This window comes from Lepisosteus oculatus, chromosome 25, assembly GCF_040954835.1.
Source record: "Lepisosteus oculatus isolate fLepOcu1 chromosome 25, fLepOcu1.hap2, whole genome shotgun sequence".
Classification (NCBI taxonomy): domain Eukaryota; kingdom Metazoa; phylum Chordata; class Actinopteri; order Semionotiformes; family Lepisosteidae; genus Lepisosteus; species Lepisosteus oculatus.
Window position 1 is genome coordinate 5,944,535 of NC_090720.1, and position 21,227 is coordinate 5,965,761.

Here is a 21,227-nt window from a genome sequence, read left to right on the forward strand (position 1 = left end):
AAATTCTAGTTTTTTTTTAAACTAACTCATTTAAGTAAAAAAAAAAAAGCCCTGTTATGCAGAGGGCGACATTTCTGAATGACGAGGAACACCTGACAGTGTGTAGTTAACTACTGCAACACTTCATAGCGGCCACTACTTTAACTTGAGCTGCTGTGATCAATGTGAATTCAAAATAGCTAAATATAAACTTTGGACTCTCCTCAAACAAACCAAACCGTATTAATAGCACTCAAAGCTTTTATAATAGTTCACAATAGTGGAAGCTCTGAGTAAATTGTTGGCGCGTGTAACATAAATACATTGCAACTGTGTCTAAGACAGTGGCACAGCAGTTGCAGAGCAGGATAGGAGTATCTTGTGCAGGACAAGCGACAGGAACCACATTGAGCTCGGGGTTACAGCTTTGCATAAGAGTGAAAGACAAACGTTTTTTAAAAGCAAATTATTAGTGTATTATTTTTCTCAGGATTTTTTTTCAGAAGCTCTTTGCACTGAAATCTTTGGTAACTTAAAAAAACAATGGGATGTTGGTTTATTTTATCCCACTGCTATGGCTGTAAATCTGTGCAGACTGGCTTTTTGATCTTTTTTTAATAAATTAAAACCCTTTCTTCAAGAATTAAGTGCAATTTCAAGAGCAATTGTGATCTGTCAGGATAAGTCTATGGAGGCACCTTTTTTCTTGCCCTGCCTGCAAATTAACCTGAAGAATAAATATTTTGTTTTTTACAACTAATAAAAGCCATCCTTCCAAAACAGTCTTGAGTCTCTGTATATGGTCTCAGAGATGTTTAAAAGCTAATAATGTTTCTCAAAGGAGGGAGCTAGCTCTTCCCCTGATAACTGCCTCTTTTAATAGAACCCATATGGTTAAGTAATTGATACTAGTGGGGCTATAAAGTGGAGCCATATCAGCATCCCTTTGTTATTTTAAAGATCAGATTGCAAACTCTATTTCCTATTGATCTGTCCAGCTTCTTATTCTTATCTAATTAGTAATAGTCCTAGTAGTAATAGTAAAAGGCAGCAAAGTCCTTGTCTTTATCAATGTATATATTTGTCATCCTGGAGTGATATTTGAAATTGTTTTTGCATGCTTGCAGGTGTACTGGAAAACCATTCAGTAATTTCATTTTCAGATGTAGTTCTTGCACCTCTGGGAATATCAGTCAGCATGGCAGCTGACCAGAACATTATAGTATGCTGTAATAAACTCTGACATTAGTCATGTGCTACTGCCTTCGTAAGTGCTGGTCTTTAGTTTTTAATACTTGTCAACTAGCCTTGGGAATTCAAAGCTTTTGGTACACTGCCAGAACAAATCCTGGCTTATTTTGTTAATAAAAAAGATAACTATTGGCTCAAAATGATAATTATTTAATTTGAAGCTTGTTAGATGGGAATGTCTGTTACATATAAGACGTAAGTCTGTTTTGAATGGAACACTGTTGGCTTCATATAGCCTTATTATCACTCCTATTGGAAGAGATAATGTTAATTTAGATAAGCATGTTTTGGACTATTGCTAATCAGGGCCAGTGAATCTACTCCTGTAAGTGTACTCAACAGAATATACGTTTTGTTCTGCAATGGGAACTTCACCTTTCCCACAGTCTTCCATCTGTATTACAGGTGACAACTCAACATTTAATATCCAGATTTTAAATCTGACATGTCTGTGCATTCTGTAATCAATTCAGTGGTTCTTCTCTCATCTTAGGGGATAATTATAGGAGTGATTGTGGCCTAATGTAAGTTTCTGAGGACTGTAACACATGTAAAAACAGATGGTTGGTAATAAGCACTTACCTGTAAAAGGCATTCTTTATAGCCAACAATACAGCAAAAGCATTGTGCTCTATTTTATAAAGTGGTGAAGAGTGGTTTCTATTGTGTTTACATTTAGGGAAAAAATAACAGTTTTATCATAAGCACAACAGTGAATGCAGGTCTATGTTTTGCATTGTCTATTTAAGATATTTTTAGACTGTGCATACATAAAACTAATGAGAAAAGATTTGTCTTGATTCTAAATGGCTTGGGAATGTGAAATGTGTTTTTCTGAACAGTAGGTTGTACAGTAGGAACTGTGTTACTATCACCTAAGAGATGCTTATATTGTGCTAGACAAGGGAGTGCAGTCCTTCAGACCTATATTTCAGTGAAATGGCATGTTTTAGAGGGTGCACTGCAGTTGTCATGGTACTGGTGTGAATTAAATCGCATTTGGAAAGAATCATTTCCACATTTCTAACCACAGTACTACTTTACTGTTGTGTGGGTTCTGAATTTTTTCCCAGATCAGAGTTATCATAAAATTCAAGTCTTTTTCTTGGTAGTAGCTTATGCCAGTTATTCAAATCTTCAAAATCTAGTGCCTAACAAAGACCCTCTTTCTTTGGAGATGCAGTAGTTTTAGATCTGGTCTGCAGGTCCATTTAGCAAAGAAGAGGTTTGAAGGCTCCCGCATGACTGCTTAAAAAAATGAGACAAGAGCTACCATTTCAAAACTTCACAAGTCAACAGGCTTAGAATGTTAAATCTAGTACTTCAATAATTACTGTCCAACACAACCCAAAAAATCAAAGCTGCAGCATTATGAAAATAAAATGAATGGATTTGTCAGCTTTAACGAAAATGTGTCCTTAACCATTCTTTCTAATTATAGCATAAAAGTAGCATGATTAAGCTCTTATGTCTTTTTATGTGCCAGTGAACTTGCTGTCAGGATGAGACTTATTTCTAAAGCTTCCAAAGTAAAAGAAATCACCAATTTGTGTCATTCAGACTCCCCCATCTCCTCACTCTGTGTCTTAGTATCAGAAGTGCTTCTGTGGGTCTCACCCCCACTCCTTACTTCTCCTTTGCTGCTGTGAGAGATGAGTAATCCTCTCTCAGTTTGCCTTGAAAAAACGGGGACTTCTAAGAACTTGTTCAATGCTGAAGTCTGCAGATTGAGGTTTGGAAAAACCCTAGATTGCTGTATGTTACAAGAAGAGTAGGGTTTGGAGTGAAAAAAGAATAACCTACTGGATGGATTGTGTTTTTTCCTGTGCGTGGGAGAATTTGATGTTCTCTGTGTAATGCAGGTTCACTATAGCAGCCTGTCCCTCTTTAAACAAACAAGGGTTTACAGGAATTTCCCTCTGAAAAATATAATGGAGAGAAATTCCAAAGTAAACAGTGCTTTTTACCCAGGGATAATGGGAGAAAAAACTGAGGATTTATCTGTAATTTTTATGTGGCCATTGAGGTCACCCAGTACACTGCTCAGCCTTTATCGATTCTTTAAACAGGGCATTTTATAAGATCTTGTTTATTCTCGAGTTTTGTCTTTGATTGTCTCTTCTTAACACCAGAAAGCATCCACGATCCATTACTGGCAGGAAGCATGGAAGAGAAGTGTGTTAGCAGGACATAATGATTTCCTCTTTCTGTTAGTAAGGACATTTTCATTTCAGACAGAAAGAACAATGGCTGCTTCTAATGAACACTTAACTGTATCCTCCTGCGTCTGGTTAAGAATAGAAATAATGGCAAATGTGAGTGATTTAAATGGGACCTTGCGTATTTGAAGGATAGCAGGGAGAACGCCAAGTGTGCCTTTTTTTAATTTTGATATTTCAATCACAGTGCCTCCAAGAAAAGTTCGAGTCACACTGACGCATCGGAGTATTTCCTTGCATGTGGTGCAAATTTCTGTGCAGCTGGTGTCCACCGGATGTGAACAGGCAGACACCTGTGCTGTGTTTGTGTCTGCTGGGGGAGTGCTGGCTTTCTTTCTTGCTGTTGGATTCCGGTGCTCGGCGCTCCAAGCACGGAGGGGTCAGCCATTATTAATTCCAGCTGCCGTTGTCCTCTCCCGCCCTGGCAGGCCTCACGTGTGTGCCGAGAGGGAGCTGACCATGGTGGCTCACAGGCAGCCTTGTGTCCAGGCCTTCACCCGGATGGTCAAGGTGTGGAAGCAGGGCTGTGAGGGACAGCTGTGGTGCGTGGGATACGAGAGGAGGTGAGTGCACAGCAGCACCAGTTACAGAGCTGCTTCTCTCTCTACCGGGGGCTCGCTTTGTTGGCTTACAGCAACGCTTCCCAGTCCCTGCCCTGGTGACCCCACACACCTGCTGGTATTCATTCCCCTCCACCTTCATCAGATCACTGAAGCCTTACTGGATCCAAGAAGTTGATTCAATTGAATATTGGCATTTTGTTTCGAGTCGCAAGTTTGGGATTTTACTTCCCTTTCAAAATGCAATGGTTAAAGTAACTTTATAAGTAAGAGCTGGGAACAAACATTTCAAAATAATCACCCTCTTGTTCGTCTTGTTCTTGTTCTTCGTTGTCTTCTTGTTCTTCTTTCTCTTCTTCTTATGATTAAGTCAATAAAGGATTTGATCATGTAACTGAGGGCTCGGCCAGAGCAGGTGTTGGCCACCAGGACCTGGAATGTGCCTTTTTAATAAGAACACCCAATGATTTTTTAGTGCTATCCATTAGTCTGTATTAATAAAGGTAAAGGGAAGAAGGTTAATAATGTTGACTGAAAGAGGTTTGAAAACTGCAAGTTTCTGTGACTAGAGGTCAGTAGCCTGTTTCCAGATGGAAGCTGGAAGGAAGGCATCGCCTTATCGGCGGTCAGTTGGCACACACACCAGGTGCTCTGCTGTCGAAACCCTGCCAGCACTGTGCTGCGCTGGACGAGTGGTGCTTATAATGAGAGTAGCTCACTATACTGATATGTTTGTTGAGCACAAGTTATTACAGCTTGCAAATGGGACCTGAACCAAAGATAAGTCTCATTAGTCTTTCAGAATTAAAGTAACCCCGGGATTAGTCAAGCAATAAGAGCAGACCTTTTGATTGAACCACAAGAAATGAACTTGAGAGAGGGAGTTTTGGAGGGGCGGAGTAGACTCTTGCAAGACTAATCAGCCACAAGCGAAGTATCGGATACTTGAGATACTCATGTGTGTTTGTGTGGATTGGGGCTGTTGAAGAACAGAGAAGACTGTTAACTGGTCTGGCTCCTTTGTTTTGTGTACAGAAGTACAGACTTGTTTCTCCCCCATCCATGTGTTTTTCATGATGACAAGTTTGGTTTGTGTTTCCCTGTGTGTTGTTAGGCAAGTGTGTCTTTGTGTTATTTTAATAATAGTTAGAATTATTCTATCATATTTATAATAATGGCTGTGGATGGATCTAAATACCTGAAACAGCTTCTGGGGGGGCTAGAGCGATGAATCATGTTTTAAATTTGGTTTGTCAGAAGGTTCAACAAAGTTTTGTTATCGAGTAAGTCTTTCTTTCTTTCCTTTTGCTTTTCTTCTTTCCTGAACAAGCAGCTACACCGCCACCTCTCATCAGTTTAAATGCAGGGTTTAGCTGCATTCCCCCCGGCAGGTAAACTGTAATTTGAAATAATCATCATGGGCAGCACACCTGAGGCTGTATGAAATGGTAGCACTGGAATGACTGGAGTGCAGTCTGAGAGCCGGGCCTCCACATTCTGGCCTTAGAAGTTCAAGGAGGCCTTTCAAGCCACGGTTTATGACTCTGCCTTCTCATGTGTGCCTCCTGTCATACACAAAGCTGGCTTTGATGGTCATTCTAGGTGATGATTCAATCAGGCGATAGAAACACACTGAGACATGTGCTGTCTGATAAAGAAGGAACAGCCAGTGAAGTGCTAAATGTCAGGGAGAGGGAGAGGATGTATTGAGTGTGGAGTGCAGAGTAGGATGTACTCAGCTTAAAGGCTAAGCCCATTAACTTACAGACATCCAACTATGAGGTAATAGGTACGGAACTCTACCTCCTCAAAGCCTGAAAATGCAAGAGGTGAAGAGATCTACAAGTAGGAAGAAATGTCAATTGGGTTGCAGAAATGATGTGTACTGTATGTGGTGTTTTAAATAATGAATCCAGAGTTTGTGTCTTTCTGTTTCAGGACTGCCTATTACACTGCCTACAGACAGATGTACAGGAAGGAATATCAGACTGTGTACAAGTGCTGTCCAGGATGGTCGCAGCTCAACGGCGAGGCCGGCTGTCTTTACCGTGAGTGTCCTGAGCACTTTTGCTCCGCGTTCGTTCACAGACTTCGTACATCTCCCCTGGCATCTACTCTGAGCACTTTGGTTTCAGTTGTGATGCCAAGATTATGTCCCGTTGAAATTTCATGTGCAAGATGGGAAATGTGGATTGAAGATCACACGAAGTATGCGTTTTTCCCATCTAGTCAGACCAATGCTATAGCAGATCCATGGATTCAGAATAATTTGCCAAGGAGATGAGCCCTTCACGAAGCAGACATACCATGTGCATGACTCACTCCACACATCGCAAACAGTTTACACTAGCAGGTACCTTATAGCATATGTTCTTAATATTTCAAGTACCACAGGTCACGTCTGATATTTTTTTGATTATCAATGGCAAAATATGTCTTTTTGAATGACTATTCTTGATAATGAAATTATCATGTCATAAGATGATAATTGCATGATAAAATTCCAATTCATTGGCAAACAAACTGCCTTCCCATACGCAAAGGTCCTTCTGGGGATTAATAATGCTTTAGAAAATAGGTCTTATGTTGTACTAATAAACTATACTTTAGTTCTAATTGAGTTAAGTCGTTTGCTGCTGTTTCAAGAGTGAACCTTTCAGTAGCTTAGCTGAAGGAACTGTGGAACTTTCTTAGCTGAAAAAACTTTGCTGTAGAACTGTGGGAATAAAACATAACTCTTATGATGAGTCTTGGCTGTTGTCTTGAACCCGGGGGCCAGGAATAGGCCACAGGGCAGGACAGGGGTAGGGGTGAATGTCGGAGGTGAAGAGGTGCAAATCTTTGTTTTGCTGCAGTTTGGGCTAATTAATCAGACGGCCTGTCTGATAATCACACAAGAGGCATGGATGTGATCCCCATTTTTTTTTAATGGCAATGTGATCCCCACTATTATTGTTCTATACAAAAATCCCGAAAAGATAAACTAACCAGTGTAATTGAAGGCAGGCTTCCCCCTGCTGTTTATTTGAGACCTTGCTAAGCGCTTAGCTGAGGGCAGCGTGCAGTCAGAGATGCCTTGACAGTGTTTGTCTTAGCTCCAGGGAGCAGAGTACCTCTACTCTCCCCTGTTTCCAGGGCCGCTGGCCCTGCTGGCTCCTGTTTCCCTCGGATGTTGGCAGGCTGCTGGAAGATGTTGTGAGGGGCCTGATGTGCCGCAGTGCAGGGAGTGGGGGTGGAGGTGGCTGACAGATCATCTCCATTAGTCTAGGAGTGCCCATAAATTGCAGGGCGGAATTTGATCCTTTGTGAAAACACAAACGCGGCACCCTGTGATAAACTCTAGAAAAGCTCAGAAGAATGCTGTTTGCTACTAATGATTTGTTGCATTTTCGTACCTTTCTCTACGCTTTCTCAGAATCTCCTGAGCCGAAAACGGCCCAATTTAGAGGGGGTAGCATTGTATCCAGCAATGTAAGGTTTTACATTTGCCGTGTCAGGACTATTTTTACTTTAAAGAAAAAAAGATTCTTGAGGTAAACTTTCATTTCTGATCAAGAACCCCTTTTCAGTTTCAACAACCTGACTGCGTAGTTTATTCCAGACCCCCACAACCCCTGATGTCAAGAAGTGTCTGCGGTTCACGGTTTTAAATGCACTTCCACACGGCTCATGTTTCACTGTTTATTCTGAAGAAAGTCCTGTAAATATCACTGCTTCGTTAAATATCACCACTGTGACGATGAAAAGTGCAGAGCAGAGAAGGACCACCTGCTCTGTGGAATGCTGAATACTGCATCACCCATTTACCTCATCCACTTCTTTTCCTGCTCCTTATAAAGCTTAAAGGAAAGCTCTCTAAGAATGTCGTCGGAGCAAGATTTGTACTGAGCTACAGATGTTCTTGCGCTGCATTTTATCTGCTCTTGTTTATGGAAAATAAGAAGCTCCTGGATTCGAACACTCATCCGTACCTACAAGGGGCCAAGCTGTATAGCCCTTCTGCAGGCCACTCTTCCAGTGGCTTTGCTCTCCTTCCATCCACATATTGCAAATCCTTGCACGTTCTGGCCTTGCTCTGCCCAGGTCTCTCCCACACTGCAGTATTGTAACAGGACTGCTGTGCTCTGGGGCTGCCTGTTCTGGCAGCTCTGTGGGTCCTCATCAAAGGGCTTAGCGAACAGGACTGATGAAACCTGGCTGGAAGCCTTTGATAGGATTTCATGGAAGTAAGGCCAAGTCACATAGCCTGAATTCCTCCGACTGCTCCCCAATGAAGACTGCCCCCCTGCCCCTTCTGAACGTACATGCCTACCTCACAGTGCCCTCTGTTTGCCCCTGCTCCACACCACAATCTGTTATGTCTAACCTATTTGTAACTAGCAGCAGGCACTGCCCATGCCAGGACAACAGCAGTCATCCTGGGGGATTAAAGGCTGGGAGAGGGTGAGAGAGAGTCCCTCGCTTCTGTTTTTCATCAGAGTTTCATTACAGCCTTTCAGCTCCTCAATGCGCTCTTTGTTTTAGAAAAAAAGGGCACAGTATTAAATTCTAGAAGGATGAAATAGGTTGTCTTCTCGGTAGGAGCCGTATTTGTTTTGTCCCATTCCTGCTCGTCCCTTGAAGTTTCTCTGGCTGCATTTTGATCGCTGCTGCAGTGCCGTTTTCTCAAATGTAAGATAGAAGGTCAGATCCCAGCGTTGATCGCTGAAGCCGCTGATGCACAGTCTCGGCTCCAAAATGAAATGAGCAGAATGAAAATGCCTAAGTGCCACTTCTGGATCTTTGTTGACCCGGTGACACTGCGATTTGCACAATCCAGTTCTTTCTGTTTTCTGCTGGATCAAGCAGCATAACAGGAAAAAAGCAATCGGCATCTTCAGTAATAGTAGTCTGTGACTGTTCTAAAGCAAAAAATCCCCCCCGAAAAATCCATTCTTGGACTCCACCGCACGTCAAACGAGAAAAATTGAAGCGTTTTTTTGCAATGCAGCACACAGGTCTGTTAGCCACTCCCAGGATGAAGTGCGGTTAATCGTCTCTTCAACGGCCAGTGCCTCCTAGCACTGCCCCAGTTCTGCCACAGCCGCCAAGATCAGCTCATATTCAGAGCAGAGGAGCAGGTGGCACAGAGCTGCACATGGTTCTGACTGTCCTCAGTTCAAACAAAACACAGTTGCAAACCAGTGAGGGTCATGACCCCGATACGCTGCTGAGCCTTGGTGTTGGGAGTTGTCATTGCAGGCATTGAACCATTATCCTCACAGCTGTCCATTGCCCATAGGCATCTGCTGAGCATCTGGGTTTCTGGAGAGAGTCTTAAGGTCTTTTGGTAAACGCCTGTGACATTTCTACCTCTTCCCATTTCTGGGAAAAAAACATTTGCTGAGTTTGCTGGACGGCATCTTCATTTTTGTCCCCCGTATCGTTTTTATTCTGCGTCTCCTTGCCTGTCTCAGCTCCTCTTCCCTTTTAACAGGCTGGGGGATTTTGAGCAGCTGTTCTCCTGCGAGATGCGATGCGATTTGCTTTTCTAATTAAACTTCCCACTTGACATGGCATAGCTGGAATGCCTTGGCCCGTGCTGGTGTTTTTGCGCTTGAAGACATTCTGTTCTTCTCCTGTGGCGGCGGCTGGTCAGCGCGGGCGGTGGCGGCGAGACTCCACTCCGTCCGCCAAGCCCGGTTGAGAGATGCGGGGTTCACAAGTTAATGCACTGTCCTGGGAACAGATCCCGCTATAAAAAGAAAAAGTGGTTTCTGTTCATAATGCATCGGTGTGCCAAGAAATGTATCTCACCCGTTTAGTAACATAGGAATGCTTCAGTTCTCTAGTCCGTATTACTTCATCACAAGTGCTATTGTACTGAAGATATTTTAATATCAGCACATCTGTCGACAGAGTTAAGTAGAGTCATCAGATCACATTATGTGCCTTTACATACTTAGCACAGTCTAAAACTATTTTAATTGATAAATTAAAGTTGTTAGTTTCTAAGTGTGGCAACACATGGTGTAACATTTCTTGAAGCCAACACTTTGACAGGTCAGGGAACATTTAGTTCCCATTTCAGTTAAAAAATGGTGGTCAGCTGTCTTGAGATATGGTATTCAAATACCTTCTTTTTGACCTTTTTTGCGACATACAGCGGTATTAAGAAAAAAGCTGACTCTTATTCTTCAGAGTTAAACTTCAGAGTTAGTTTGGCCAACATAGCAAGGCCCATACTGGCTAGGACTCCGTAATATGTTTTGGGATAACATACAAATTGAAGTCTAAAATAACATGTTTAGTTTCACTAATGTGCCTGTTCGGGATTGTCAGTTTAGACGGCTGTGAAATTTAGTATCTCCCCCCCCCCCCAGTCCGCTGATGTTTCTTGTCTTTGAAAGGACGCAGCCGGACTGATAACCACTGCAATAACCCCCTTTTTCCGGCAATTAAAATTCTTTCTCATACAAAATGAGAAGAAGGCACAATGCTGGGATAAAGCATCATTGACTGGTGTGTAGTTCAGGGCCAGAAAGCAGATGAAATACAGCCCCTGTGTTGAAGAGCTGATGGAGACAGAGGCAGCAGCCAGTCACCTGTTTTACAGAAAAGGCTTTTGCCTTGCAGGAGCTAACCGGAAGAGCCCCACACACCTGGGCTCTCGCCTGTCAGTGTGGGAGGGATTCCTAATGATTAGCATGACATTGAGGACACTGGCTTGAGTTTCAGCAACATGCATGACATTTGCTATTCCAGATTGTATTCTGCCTAGAAGCAGTCAGCCTTTGGCTGTCAGGGTCAGGGGATTAATCATTGTATGGAGGTGCTAGTACTGTATCTTCTATCACTAAACCAAAAAAAAGTGATTAACTCACATTTGATTTCTGTGATCTTCAGGGTGATGCTTCTGCAGTCAATAAAAATCCAAGCACTCCAAAAAGTTAGGACTGTGTCCTTATAATAAAGTGTCCATTGTTTCATTCAAACATTTTTGCTAAGTTTTTGAAGTCCATGAAGGGCTTCAGAGCCATTTGTTACCTCAGCTCAAACTGTGCCTGCCTTACAAATGCTGAATCTCTGTTCAGGTTGTGACCTGGGTCTGAGGTTCATTGTCCTTTTCGTTGCCCATGATTGCTGCTAAGTCCTGGGTGGTCTGAAAGGCTCCTGTGTGTCCAGAGGCTGATATTGTGCTGAGAAGATGAGTTTGAGGTCAGGGTTGGGATTTGGGGAATCTGGAGGTAGAAATCCGGCCACATTTTTGAAGCCGGTACCCTGGCTTCTTTCAAGAAACATCTGGATGAGATTCTTGGACTGGATAAATGCTAACAAACAAACCAGATGGGCTGCATGAACTCCTCTTGTCTGCAATGTTCCCTACATGCCCATGGGAATCGCTCTCTTTGGGAGAAAGTCTTCCATATCCTGACTGATCTGGTTTCCGTCTCCCAGCTCTGTATCTTATCTTACTGGGTTTGCATGATGATTTGTCTCTAGGTTTTTCAAAGATTTGCACACTCCTGATGCCTTTTGCTACAATTCCTTTCAAACTGATAAGCAGATTAAGCTGCATCTGGGAGGACAATGCTAAGGGACCATTTTTTTAAGCTGTGTCTTGAAGTTATAAAAAAACCCAGCATCACCTATTGCCTGCAATAGGACCTTTGTAATAACATTATTTTTTGATGACATTGACAATGATAATGATGATTCAATTTGAAATGATTACGAGATTAGACTTTTTTGGAAAGGAAAATGCTCTTTTCCTGTGTTAGAGATGTAATTAAATGTCTGGTGATCTTTCAGAATGGACAGGAATCAGTTTGGATAATGGCAGTAGTTTGACTCTTTAGTTTTAAAGCCAATTCACCAGTGAATGTTATACTGTACTTCATTACACACTGCTTGAAATCCCCCTTCCACCTTGAGGGAGACATAGTAAGGCTTAAGGAGTCGCGTTACTGTTGGATGTGTAAAAGTTCCTTGTGTTTAAGGAGAACTGTCCAATAGTCATAAGTGGCATAGTACTTGACAGCCTGATAAAACCCTAGAAGATTAAGAGGCCAAATGGGGTACTTCACATTTCTAAGCCCTGCAGTTTACTCGAGAGCCTCTGCTTTCAATTAAGCAGCAAGGAGCTAACAATATCCAAGAATGGGCCTGAAAGTCAAAAATGGGGACTGTCAATATTGATGTATAACAGCAATAAGCCTTTAACAGAGGTAGCTGCTACAGACAATGTGCTGATTTGCTGTCCTTGTTAGCAACTGAATGGAAAGCTTATCGTTAGACTGAGCGAAAATCCCTGCTAATGACATAGAAATCAGGAATTGTGTGTACCCTTGGGTGGCCTGAAAGTCTGGCCGGCATTTCTTCACATTGGTCTCCTGCTGCACGACAATGGAATTGGTAACAATGGCAGAGGAGACAGTGGCAGATCAAAGTTGCTCTTTCCTGTTTGTTTCAGTTTTTGTGCCTCTAGAGAAGGCAGACGTAGAATTGTGTACTTGTCTTTGTTTTCTCTTTGAGAGTTTTTTCAGTGAAGTTAACCAGTCAATTCTGAGCCCAAATATGACAAAGCAACAGACATGCTCCTAAACGAAGATAAATCAAGGGTTTCAGACTCTAGAAAAAAAAAGGAGAGTTTACAAAAAAGTTTACTATGTAGCAAAGCAGATTTTTTTAAATCCTGGAAAAGCCTGAAGACACCAATGCCGAAATTAAGTGTTACAAATTTCTAGTGCTGCTTGATTGCTGTGCTGTGAATGCTAAAGAGAACATTCTTCTTAGCTGTTCACTCTTTATGCCACAGAACAGACAGAATCAATGGCTGACAACATAACTGATTCAGTCTGGGACACCCTGCTAATTAACTGAAGATAAACTGCAGTTTTTAATATTTGTACCTAGGAAAAAAGTAGCTGTTCAAATATTAATGATGCAGTTCTTGTTCAGTACTTTTAAAACCCTCATAAAATAGTGCTATCATATTTGTTGTTAAGTTAATAGATTATGCTGGGCATGGTAATTTAGAAAAGTTGGAAGTTGGCACATTAATATATTTCAGGATTATGGAAGATTTTAACTCCTATCTCATCTCAGAGGATCCTAGGACATGCCTGGTAAACTGTGATACTAACAATGCAGAGGAAAGTTATGGTATACTGTAAGTGTGGTAAAATCATAATGAATTGCGTAACTGCCATGCAGTTTTAATGGCTACAAACTATCCAGATAAGCATATGGTGTCGGAAACATCAGAAATGTCTTTATATCCAGTTTGGATTGGTTCAGGCAGATATGGGCTCTGCTCAGCTGCTGGGCTGTGTGTGTGAACCATGGCATCCAGAGGGAAGTGCATTTGTTTTCCAGATGAGCTCCAGAATGGAGACCTGCCATGTCTCAGCAGGTGTTATGCACAGGGCTGACACTGGCGCTGACAGCCTGATGAGAGGAACAACACCAGCATAATCCAAGGGAGTGCGTGGTTGTGTGTGTGGTCATACTTACTGAACAATGTGGAGTACGGACAAAACAGACAGGGACATCTGACAAACAGACATTATGGGGCAGCCATCACAAGGTAAATGACACCCATTCTCAAAAAAAACGGCATCTAAACATACCCACGCAATGAACCGTGCAATTAAGAGTTGTCTTTATCTGGAGATCCTTAGCTAATTATGGTTTGCTTGACAACTCTTTGCTGTCAGCAGGCAAACATTTGAACCAGACCTCTTTGAACTCCGAAATGTTTACCTAGCTGCTGGGTTTTCAACACGGCTTGTTTTTTTGTGTTCAAAATGTTTTTCTTTTTAATTTGGCCAAAATACATTTCCTTTGATACGAAAGTAACAGTTTTTCCTCACAAAATCATCATATGGTGGCCTAGCGCTGCAAAGGTTAGCGTTGCTGCCTCCCTGTACTGAGGCCGAGGGTTCAGTTCCAGACCTGGGGTTTGATCTGTGTGGAGTTTCGAATGTTCTCCCTGTGTTTGCAGAGGTTTCCTCCTGGTTTCTCTCCACAAACATGCTGGTAGTTTATGGCTCCTGGGAAAACTCTCCTGGCTCTTTTATTCAATTGTCCAGAAGCCTTTTATTTTACACATTCCATTGCAATACAAAACATGTCTGAGGTTTCAAGATCCTGAGACCACAAGACTTCTACTAACGACAAAGAGCACAGTATCTACTGGGGAGAGCATTAAACAGCCTCAACTTTAAATAGAGCTCTACACGACCAGCCTCAGGCAGGATTTATAAGGCATTTTTACTTCATATTTGTGCATAAAAAATCAGCATAGAAATTGCAGAAGAAATATTGCAGTTTTGGTTGCTAGTTGCTAGTCCATCCCAATATCTCATGTAGCCATTTTCAGAATATTCCCAGGGATTCAGCTTCAACAACGTGGCTGATACTTTGTTCCAGAAACCCTCTCCTCTGTGTGTCAAGAAGTGCCTCCTGCTGTATTTTCAGTCCTTAACACATAACCTTTTACTTTCAGCTTGTGAGACGGTGTCTTTGTTTTATTGTTGAAACTGAAGACTTCTCTTGAGCTGTCTATACTAATACCTTTGAAAAATTCAAAATGCCTAAATCCCCCCATAGCCTACTATGTTCAAGGCTAAACTGATCAACCATAACATCCATTTCTGTTATGTTGTAATCTACAGTGAACATGTGATTTTTAAATGAGATATTCCTAGCGTATCATATCGTATTAGTCTCACTTCCCCTGATTGCTGTGAAGGGACTTCTACTGATTACCTGTGAATTGAAAAGACTGATACACGCTTCTAAAGACATTGTGTGTCTGTTATTTTTTATGGACAATGAATGCATACAAGGTAGTAAAACCACAGAACTATTGACCACCTGCTCATCTCACGCTTTTGAATAAATAAAGGAAAGCAAGCAATATTGACCTCTTGCTTTTGTGTGAACTGTTAATCCACTCAGCCAAGGTTCCTTCATGACTGAGCAAGACAATCAGGGAGACAGCTGGGAGTAAGTCTTATTTAGCTTGGTCTGGAGCAGGGCAGGCTATGGGAATTATTTAAAGGGAGATTATGGCTGTCAAGAGCAGTCAAACAGTGACTCGGTCAGGAGCCAATGTCTGTGAGCTTCACAGAATTGCAGTGTTGTGAAAGACCTTAGCTATCCAGCAGTCCACTGGTATTACAATGTAGACTTCAGAGGTTACATTCATGTTTTCCCATCTTCTTGCACTGAAGGAATATGGCAACACTTAATCCTGGGATTTCTATCACACTGAAATAATGTTCAGGCTTATGGGGCGAACAGCTGTAAGTGATGTAATACTGTGTCGCCTCCAGATGAACCACTGGACATCGTAGAGCATCATACGAAAGTTATAAGAAGGAGTCTGGAGAGCCGTGTGGCTGGTTTCTATCAGTCAGCTGCCTTTCAGGGGCTGAGCTAAACGCGAGTCATTCAAGGGCACAGTTCTCGTTTTGCTGAAACCTTGAAGGGCTGCAAAAGGTTGAAAGAAAGCCTGAAGGTATCCTGTTTCCTAGTGTACAGTTCATCTTCCTCTTTTTAAGAGGTTTTACTATTCAGGTTAGGATCTTGGCAGTATGAGGTACATGTCCTTCTTGAACTCCATTGTTTTGTCCTCTCCAGAGTGTTCCGATTTCTCTGTCAAACGAGTTAAGAGTTTGCTATAAATGTCCAAATAATTGCACAGTGTTTTTCAGTGTTTCATTTATAAATGCCATGTATGCAATCAAATGACTTCCTTCACCGTGTCATGTCCTTCACCACAAACTCACCAATTTCTGCCCTTGAAACATGATCATTTTGACCACCTCAGAAGAATCCTCTGAAATGAAACTCCCAAAGATTCCAAAGGTCACAGTTGCCCATTGGGCCCAGGTAACTTACAGTACTATATTGATTAAAGTTGTTATGTGTACCATTTCTTGACCTAGTGGTATAAGAATATACAGTAGGTGTATTTAGATGGAGCTTGGCCACCCCTGTGGCAGATAATGCTTTAGACGAATTGACTGATTCACTAGACCAGGAGGGTAGACAATGGTTGTGTTTCATAGACAGAAGTTTTTGTAGGGGTCGTTCTCGGTGACCAAGTACTTATGATAGAATTGTCCAAGTGTCAGTGTGACAGGTCAGACAGGTGTGGGGTTGTTTAGGCTGTGCTCTGTAGTTAATGCTTGGCACTTCAGAGGACTTGCAATCTGTTAAAAATAATAGAAATGATCCTATTGTGCTCATACACACAAGCTTTGTGTTGTCAGTTTCCATTTGTCTTTTTGGCAAGTCTTCAGTAAAATGTACTTCTGTTACACAGCTTGAAATCTTGGGACAAAAAAATGCTGTTAAATGGTTGTTTAAAGATCATTTAACCAATTTTTTTAGTGTTGATTCTTCATTTGCCAAGATGCCTGCTTTGTGCTCCATCCAATGGGTATTATTTGTCAGGTCTGGCATTCAACCACGTTTGGTTCAGATGGTTACAGTTATAAGTCATCAAATTAAAAGTCAGCCATAGCGATGCAACAGTTCAGTGTGCTGCAGGATCTGGTGATTGAATTTGTATTTGATTGACCAAGGTCAGGACCAAATATTGAAGGTAATAAAGTTTGTATGAAGGAAGTGTTTTTTTCCCCCCACTGCTGCCATAACGGTCAAGGCCCAGGACAGGAAAGCATGTTTACTGTCTTTTAAAACCCTTAAATCACAGCAGTCATCATGCAGTCAATGCAGATAAGAATCAGATCCTCCTTGCTGCTTCTTTGAACCTTCTGCTGTTCCTGTGACTATTCTGCTGCTTCCGAATCCCATTTTCTGAGCAGGTAGATTGAGAAAAACTAATCTCATGGACTGGAAAAGAAGAATCACGCTGAACATACAATTGGACAATGAGGACAAGAAATGGATAACAAGGGAATCTCTTTTGAATCGGGTCAACCCTTTGGAAGTATTTTAAAGTAGGACCCGAGGGGAAGTTGGAGGAATTAAAATATAGCCTCCAGATCCATCTGGGAGGAGGTGATTTAATATCCCCTGGTTTTTCAACACACTAAACCTCTGTCAGAGAGGCAAGTGAGTCTTAAACTCAGACTTAAAGCTGCGTTTGTTTTAGCAATTGGGAGACAGTGGCCTTAGGAGATTAGCAGAAAAGATTTGGCCTGTTCCCTTACTTTTGTAGTATTACTAATTCAAACGCTCGCGTAACATGATTAAACACTGCTGTGCTGACAATATTTAGCATGTGGAGTGTACAGAGAATAAATTCCTCGGCACAGATGTCAGCTGTTTTGGAATAACAAGCACTTAAAATGTTTATTTAAAATCAGTTCTGCCTCCAGGATTTTTATACACTTTTTTAATTGCTCAGCACACCTGACCTTCACATTCTGAGATTGAGAATCCACAGGCCATTACTAAAAATCCCTGGGTGCATCAATCAGAGAAGAGGGTGCAGTGCAAGCGTCAGTCTTTGACCTTTTCCCATTTGCAGGAGGAAACTTAGAAACTTAAGTTCATGATGTCAATCCAGAGCTGAATAATTTGTGGTTTACAGGCCTTAAGAACCTCACAGATAATTGTTGAGAAAACAAGAAACATTGTTAACTCTAAAATTAATGGTTCTCCTCTGAACATTATAATCTCTGTTACGAAAAAACAATACTTATCTCCTGGAAAAATCACAGAAAATCTCTTTTTTCAGGCTTTTGGTAGTTCATTTAAGTCACTTTTGTACAAACAAAGGTTTCTGCTTAAACTAATATTGTGAAAAATGCAAGTGTGTTGATGATCATATTTTAATATGAAACGTTTGTTTGGTTGGACATTGTGAATTTGTGGCCTGGCCTCACTTTGAATTTGAATTCAGGTATCCTCCTGGTTAAATACATAAACAGATCATTTTCACATACCCTACTATGCATATTCGTCACATTGTATAAAATAAGCCCCGTAGAAGATATTAACGGATACATTTTATCATCTCACCTCCTAACCCTACTGGGCTAACTTTTACATACAAATCCTAGTTGGATTTAACAAATATATTCAAGGTTATAAGCTATAGTCCTGGGATGTATGTGTGGAAGGTTGTTTTCCTAGTCTTAGAAAGTGTTAGTTCCTCAAATCTAAGAGTGGATTATCATGTTAGACTGTATGGAGATTAAATCAATTTGTAGGTATTCAACATAAGGTTGTCTTCAGTTTTAAGGGATTTGAATCCCTAGAGAAGAGAGTTTGTGACTGACAATGATGCAAAAACTCCTGAACAAAAAATTAAATGCAGCACATCTCATTCATTCATCATTTTGAATATCCCCTTGACCATAATGCAGGAGAACATAGTCACCAGTGTGAATGACAATGCGTATAAGACACATGGTAAACAGACAAATTTGGTCATGCTGTTGGCAAATCAGCATGTTAACAGATTACCATGAAAAAATGTCATTTATTTAACTGTGAGCAAAAAGCAACTGATCGTTCTTGTGCTGAGAGAATGTAGCAGACCACAGCTGATTTATTTCTTCTGTTCCTCAGCTGAAATGGGAGAGGAGAGGCAAGGGTTGTGTGTGATTTTTGCTGGAATTAATCGCTATCTGTTACTCGCTGCCTTGTCTGCAGTGCCAGAGAAAAACCAGTGTGCTCCGTCCATCACCAGCTCTACTCTGTAGCCTGTAATGTGTTTGTTGAAGGAGATCAGGGGGCCTTTGGACTGTAGGTTAGGCTCACTGACTGTCAGTGTCTGATCTCACGAAGAGGTTCCGGTTTGGAAAAGAAAGAAGCAGGCAATCTGAATTATTTTTCTCTTTCAGTCTTTTTTTGGTTTGTTTAAATACTTGCCTATGCTGTTTGTTTAAACATATTTCTCTGTCTGTAGAAGCTTTAATATTTGTCTTTTATATTTGATTGCTGTATTTTTCCCCTAAATACAAGACTAGCCCCGGTTGGCCGAGGGTTATTCGAAGAGCTTGGCAGCACGCCCAGCTTGAATACTGATAATTCGAATGAGGACAGCCGTTGGGCTTCTTACTTGTTTGAAATTGATTCAGGTGACATCTGCCTTGTTAAGGCCGGCGATCAGTCTTTTGCCACAGTAAGTTAGCTCTGTTTAGGTTACAGAATCTGTAAGAATGAATCAACTCCGTACCTTTTGGGATCAAATGTCCACATTGGACAAGTTAGAGTAAACGGCAAAACCTGAAAAATGGGTCCTATAATTAGATAAAGAATTCAGAACCTCTTAGTCTTTTTTAAATACTATACAATACCATGATATTACTTTACAATAATCATATGCGCTCTATATATTATTTAAGAGATCTCATCTTTAAAAGAATTTAGTATCAAGGGCTATTTTCACAATGCATATTGGGTAGCTGCTCGTTTTTACTGAATGCGATCAGGCAATATCTAAATATAATGTCCCGAAGAGCTCATTGCAAGCACTCTGTTTCTCTTTTCACTCTGCCCGGGTTTCACTTCGAAGCCAGGTGGTGCTCTCGGGAGAGGTGTGACTGCGTGCCTGTGACAGCTCTCTTTCGTGGTGTCTCCGCAGCTCTCTGCAGTTACGGCGTCTGCTTCAACGGGGGTCAGTGTGTGGAGGGCACCTCCCAGCTCTGCCACTGTCCGGCCGGATTCCACGGGCCCAGCTGCCAGTATGGTGAGTACAGAGCAACCCGCCCCCCCGCCATGCCAACCTCTCCAGCCCAGCGGACACTCTGAGCTTTAAAGGGCAGGATGGGAGATGGCATTAACATGGGGCACATCCCCATCCAAGACCTCTGGCATACCAGCTCAGCTGCAGTTTGTGCTTTGTTGCCTGACATGTGGGATCTCTCAAAGGCAGGTAGAGTATCTTCAATAATTGAAAAAGCATTAGGATTCCACTACATGTGTGTTCCTCAGACCCAAGAATCCCTGATCATCATTTTCTAACCTTTTCGGCAGCTAATGTAAAATGATCACCTTCTAAATTTCTGCAGTCTAAGTGCAGTGTAAATTAATCCATTACTGGATAGCTGGATAAAACTAGACTTAACTGCAGATAGGAAACACTCTAATAATGGATTTTCTGTGCATTTCCTGCCTTCTCTGTACATCTTTGAGTGTGCAGCGGGTCAAATTGACTTAGTCTGCTCTCTTATTGAACTCAATCAGGTATCTAAGGGACAGTGGCATGACATCTCTTCTGCGGAGAGCATTAGATAGCTTACAAATGAGAGAAGGCCATTTAGTTTGTTGTTTGACCCATCTTGCCCATTTTGGTCATTGATCCAAGAGACTCATCCAGCCCTTTCTTGAAGAGGCCAGGGTTTGTTCTGTAGCTTGTTCTGTATTCCTCCGGGCCCTTGGATAAAAGTATGCTTCCTTTTCTTGGTTTCAAATACATTTGTTATCGGCTTCTTCTCAGACATTGCAAGCATATTCAGTATTGCAATGCTTATGTTCCGACACAGCCTTGTCCAACTTCCACCAAATTAGTTCTTGCTCTTCATTCTGTGCTCCCATGGTTATCTGAAGTGCCACTCCTGCCTCTGGATTTATGGAATTCTCCAGACATTTACCAGCTTCTTTCTCCAATCCCATCTCCTGATGTTCCCTGGATATCATACAAGTTTGTGTTATAAATCAGGAATGCAGAATTCAGCTTTGCACTGAAAGCTTAATGTGTTTAGTTTAGCTATTTTATTAGATTTTAAACGGCTGCTTTAAAACCTGCTGTTGATGTGTATTCATGAACGGTGCACTGGAACTCAAATTTATTTATTTTTATTAGTTTGATGGACATTTTGGCTGAATGCATAGTTCCAGGTTTTAATTCATCATGCAATAGTGTTGCTCCACAGGGCCTGTTTATTTTTTATAGAGGTAACCATTCAGAATGAGTTATAAGCTGCAATGGTGTTGAGCTATCTTTTGCATGAGTCACTTTGTTAGGGGATATTTCATGTGATAATATCAGACCTGTCACTCTCCTAATGTGTGGTCAGACTTCTCCTGTGTAGCTCCTGGCTTTGAGATCTTTGATCTTAGCCTCGTGATTTTCTTGAATGCCATCTAAACATATACTGTAGCTAGAATTGTGACTATGTAGCTTTTGTGCCTGCTGCTCACTTTCAAAAACATGTCATTATGGCCACTGTGACAATCAGGCTCTTGATGTTTGATTCACTCTACAGCGAAGACATTATTCACTTGACTCATAATTTGTAACTGACTG

At 41.5% G+C, this 21,227-nt stretch overlaps 1 protein-coding gene across 5 annotated transcripts in view; it reads left to right on the forward strand.

The window, feature by feature from the left end:
* Positions 1 to 21,227, forward strand: part of LOC102683564 (multiple epidermal growth factor-like domains protein 6) — a 139,038-nt gene that overhangs the window by 10,199 nt on the left and 107,612 nt on the right. For all 5 annotated transcript variants that reach the window (XM_069183814.1, XM_069183815.1, XM_069183816.1 and 2 more), the window contains exons 2-4: positions 3,878 to 4,012; positions 5,948 to 6,057; positions 19,563 to 19,667. In XM_069183814.1, the coding sequence (XP_069039915.1) occupies positions 3,909 to 4,012; positions 5,948 to 6,057; positions 19,563 to 19,667 (319 nt within the window). In that variant the 5' untranslated portion in view covers positions 3,878 to 3,908. The remainder of the gene's footprint in view (positions 1 to 3,877; positions 4,013 to 5,947; positions 6,058 to 19,562; positions 19,668 to 21,227) is intronic.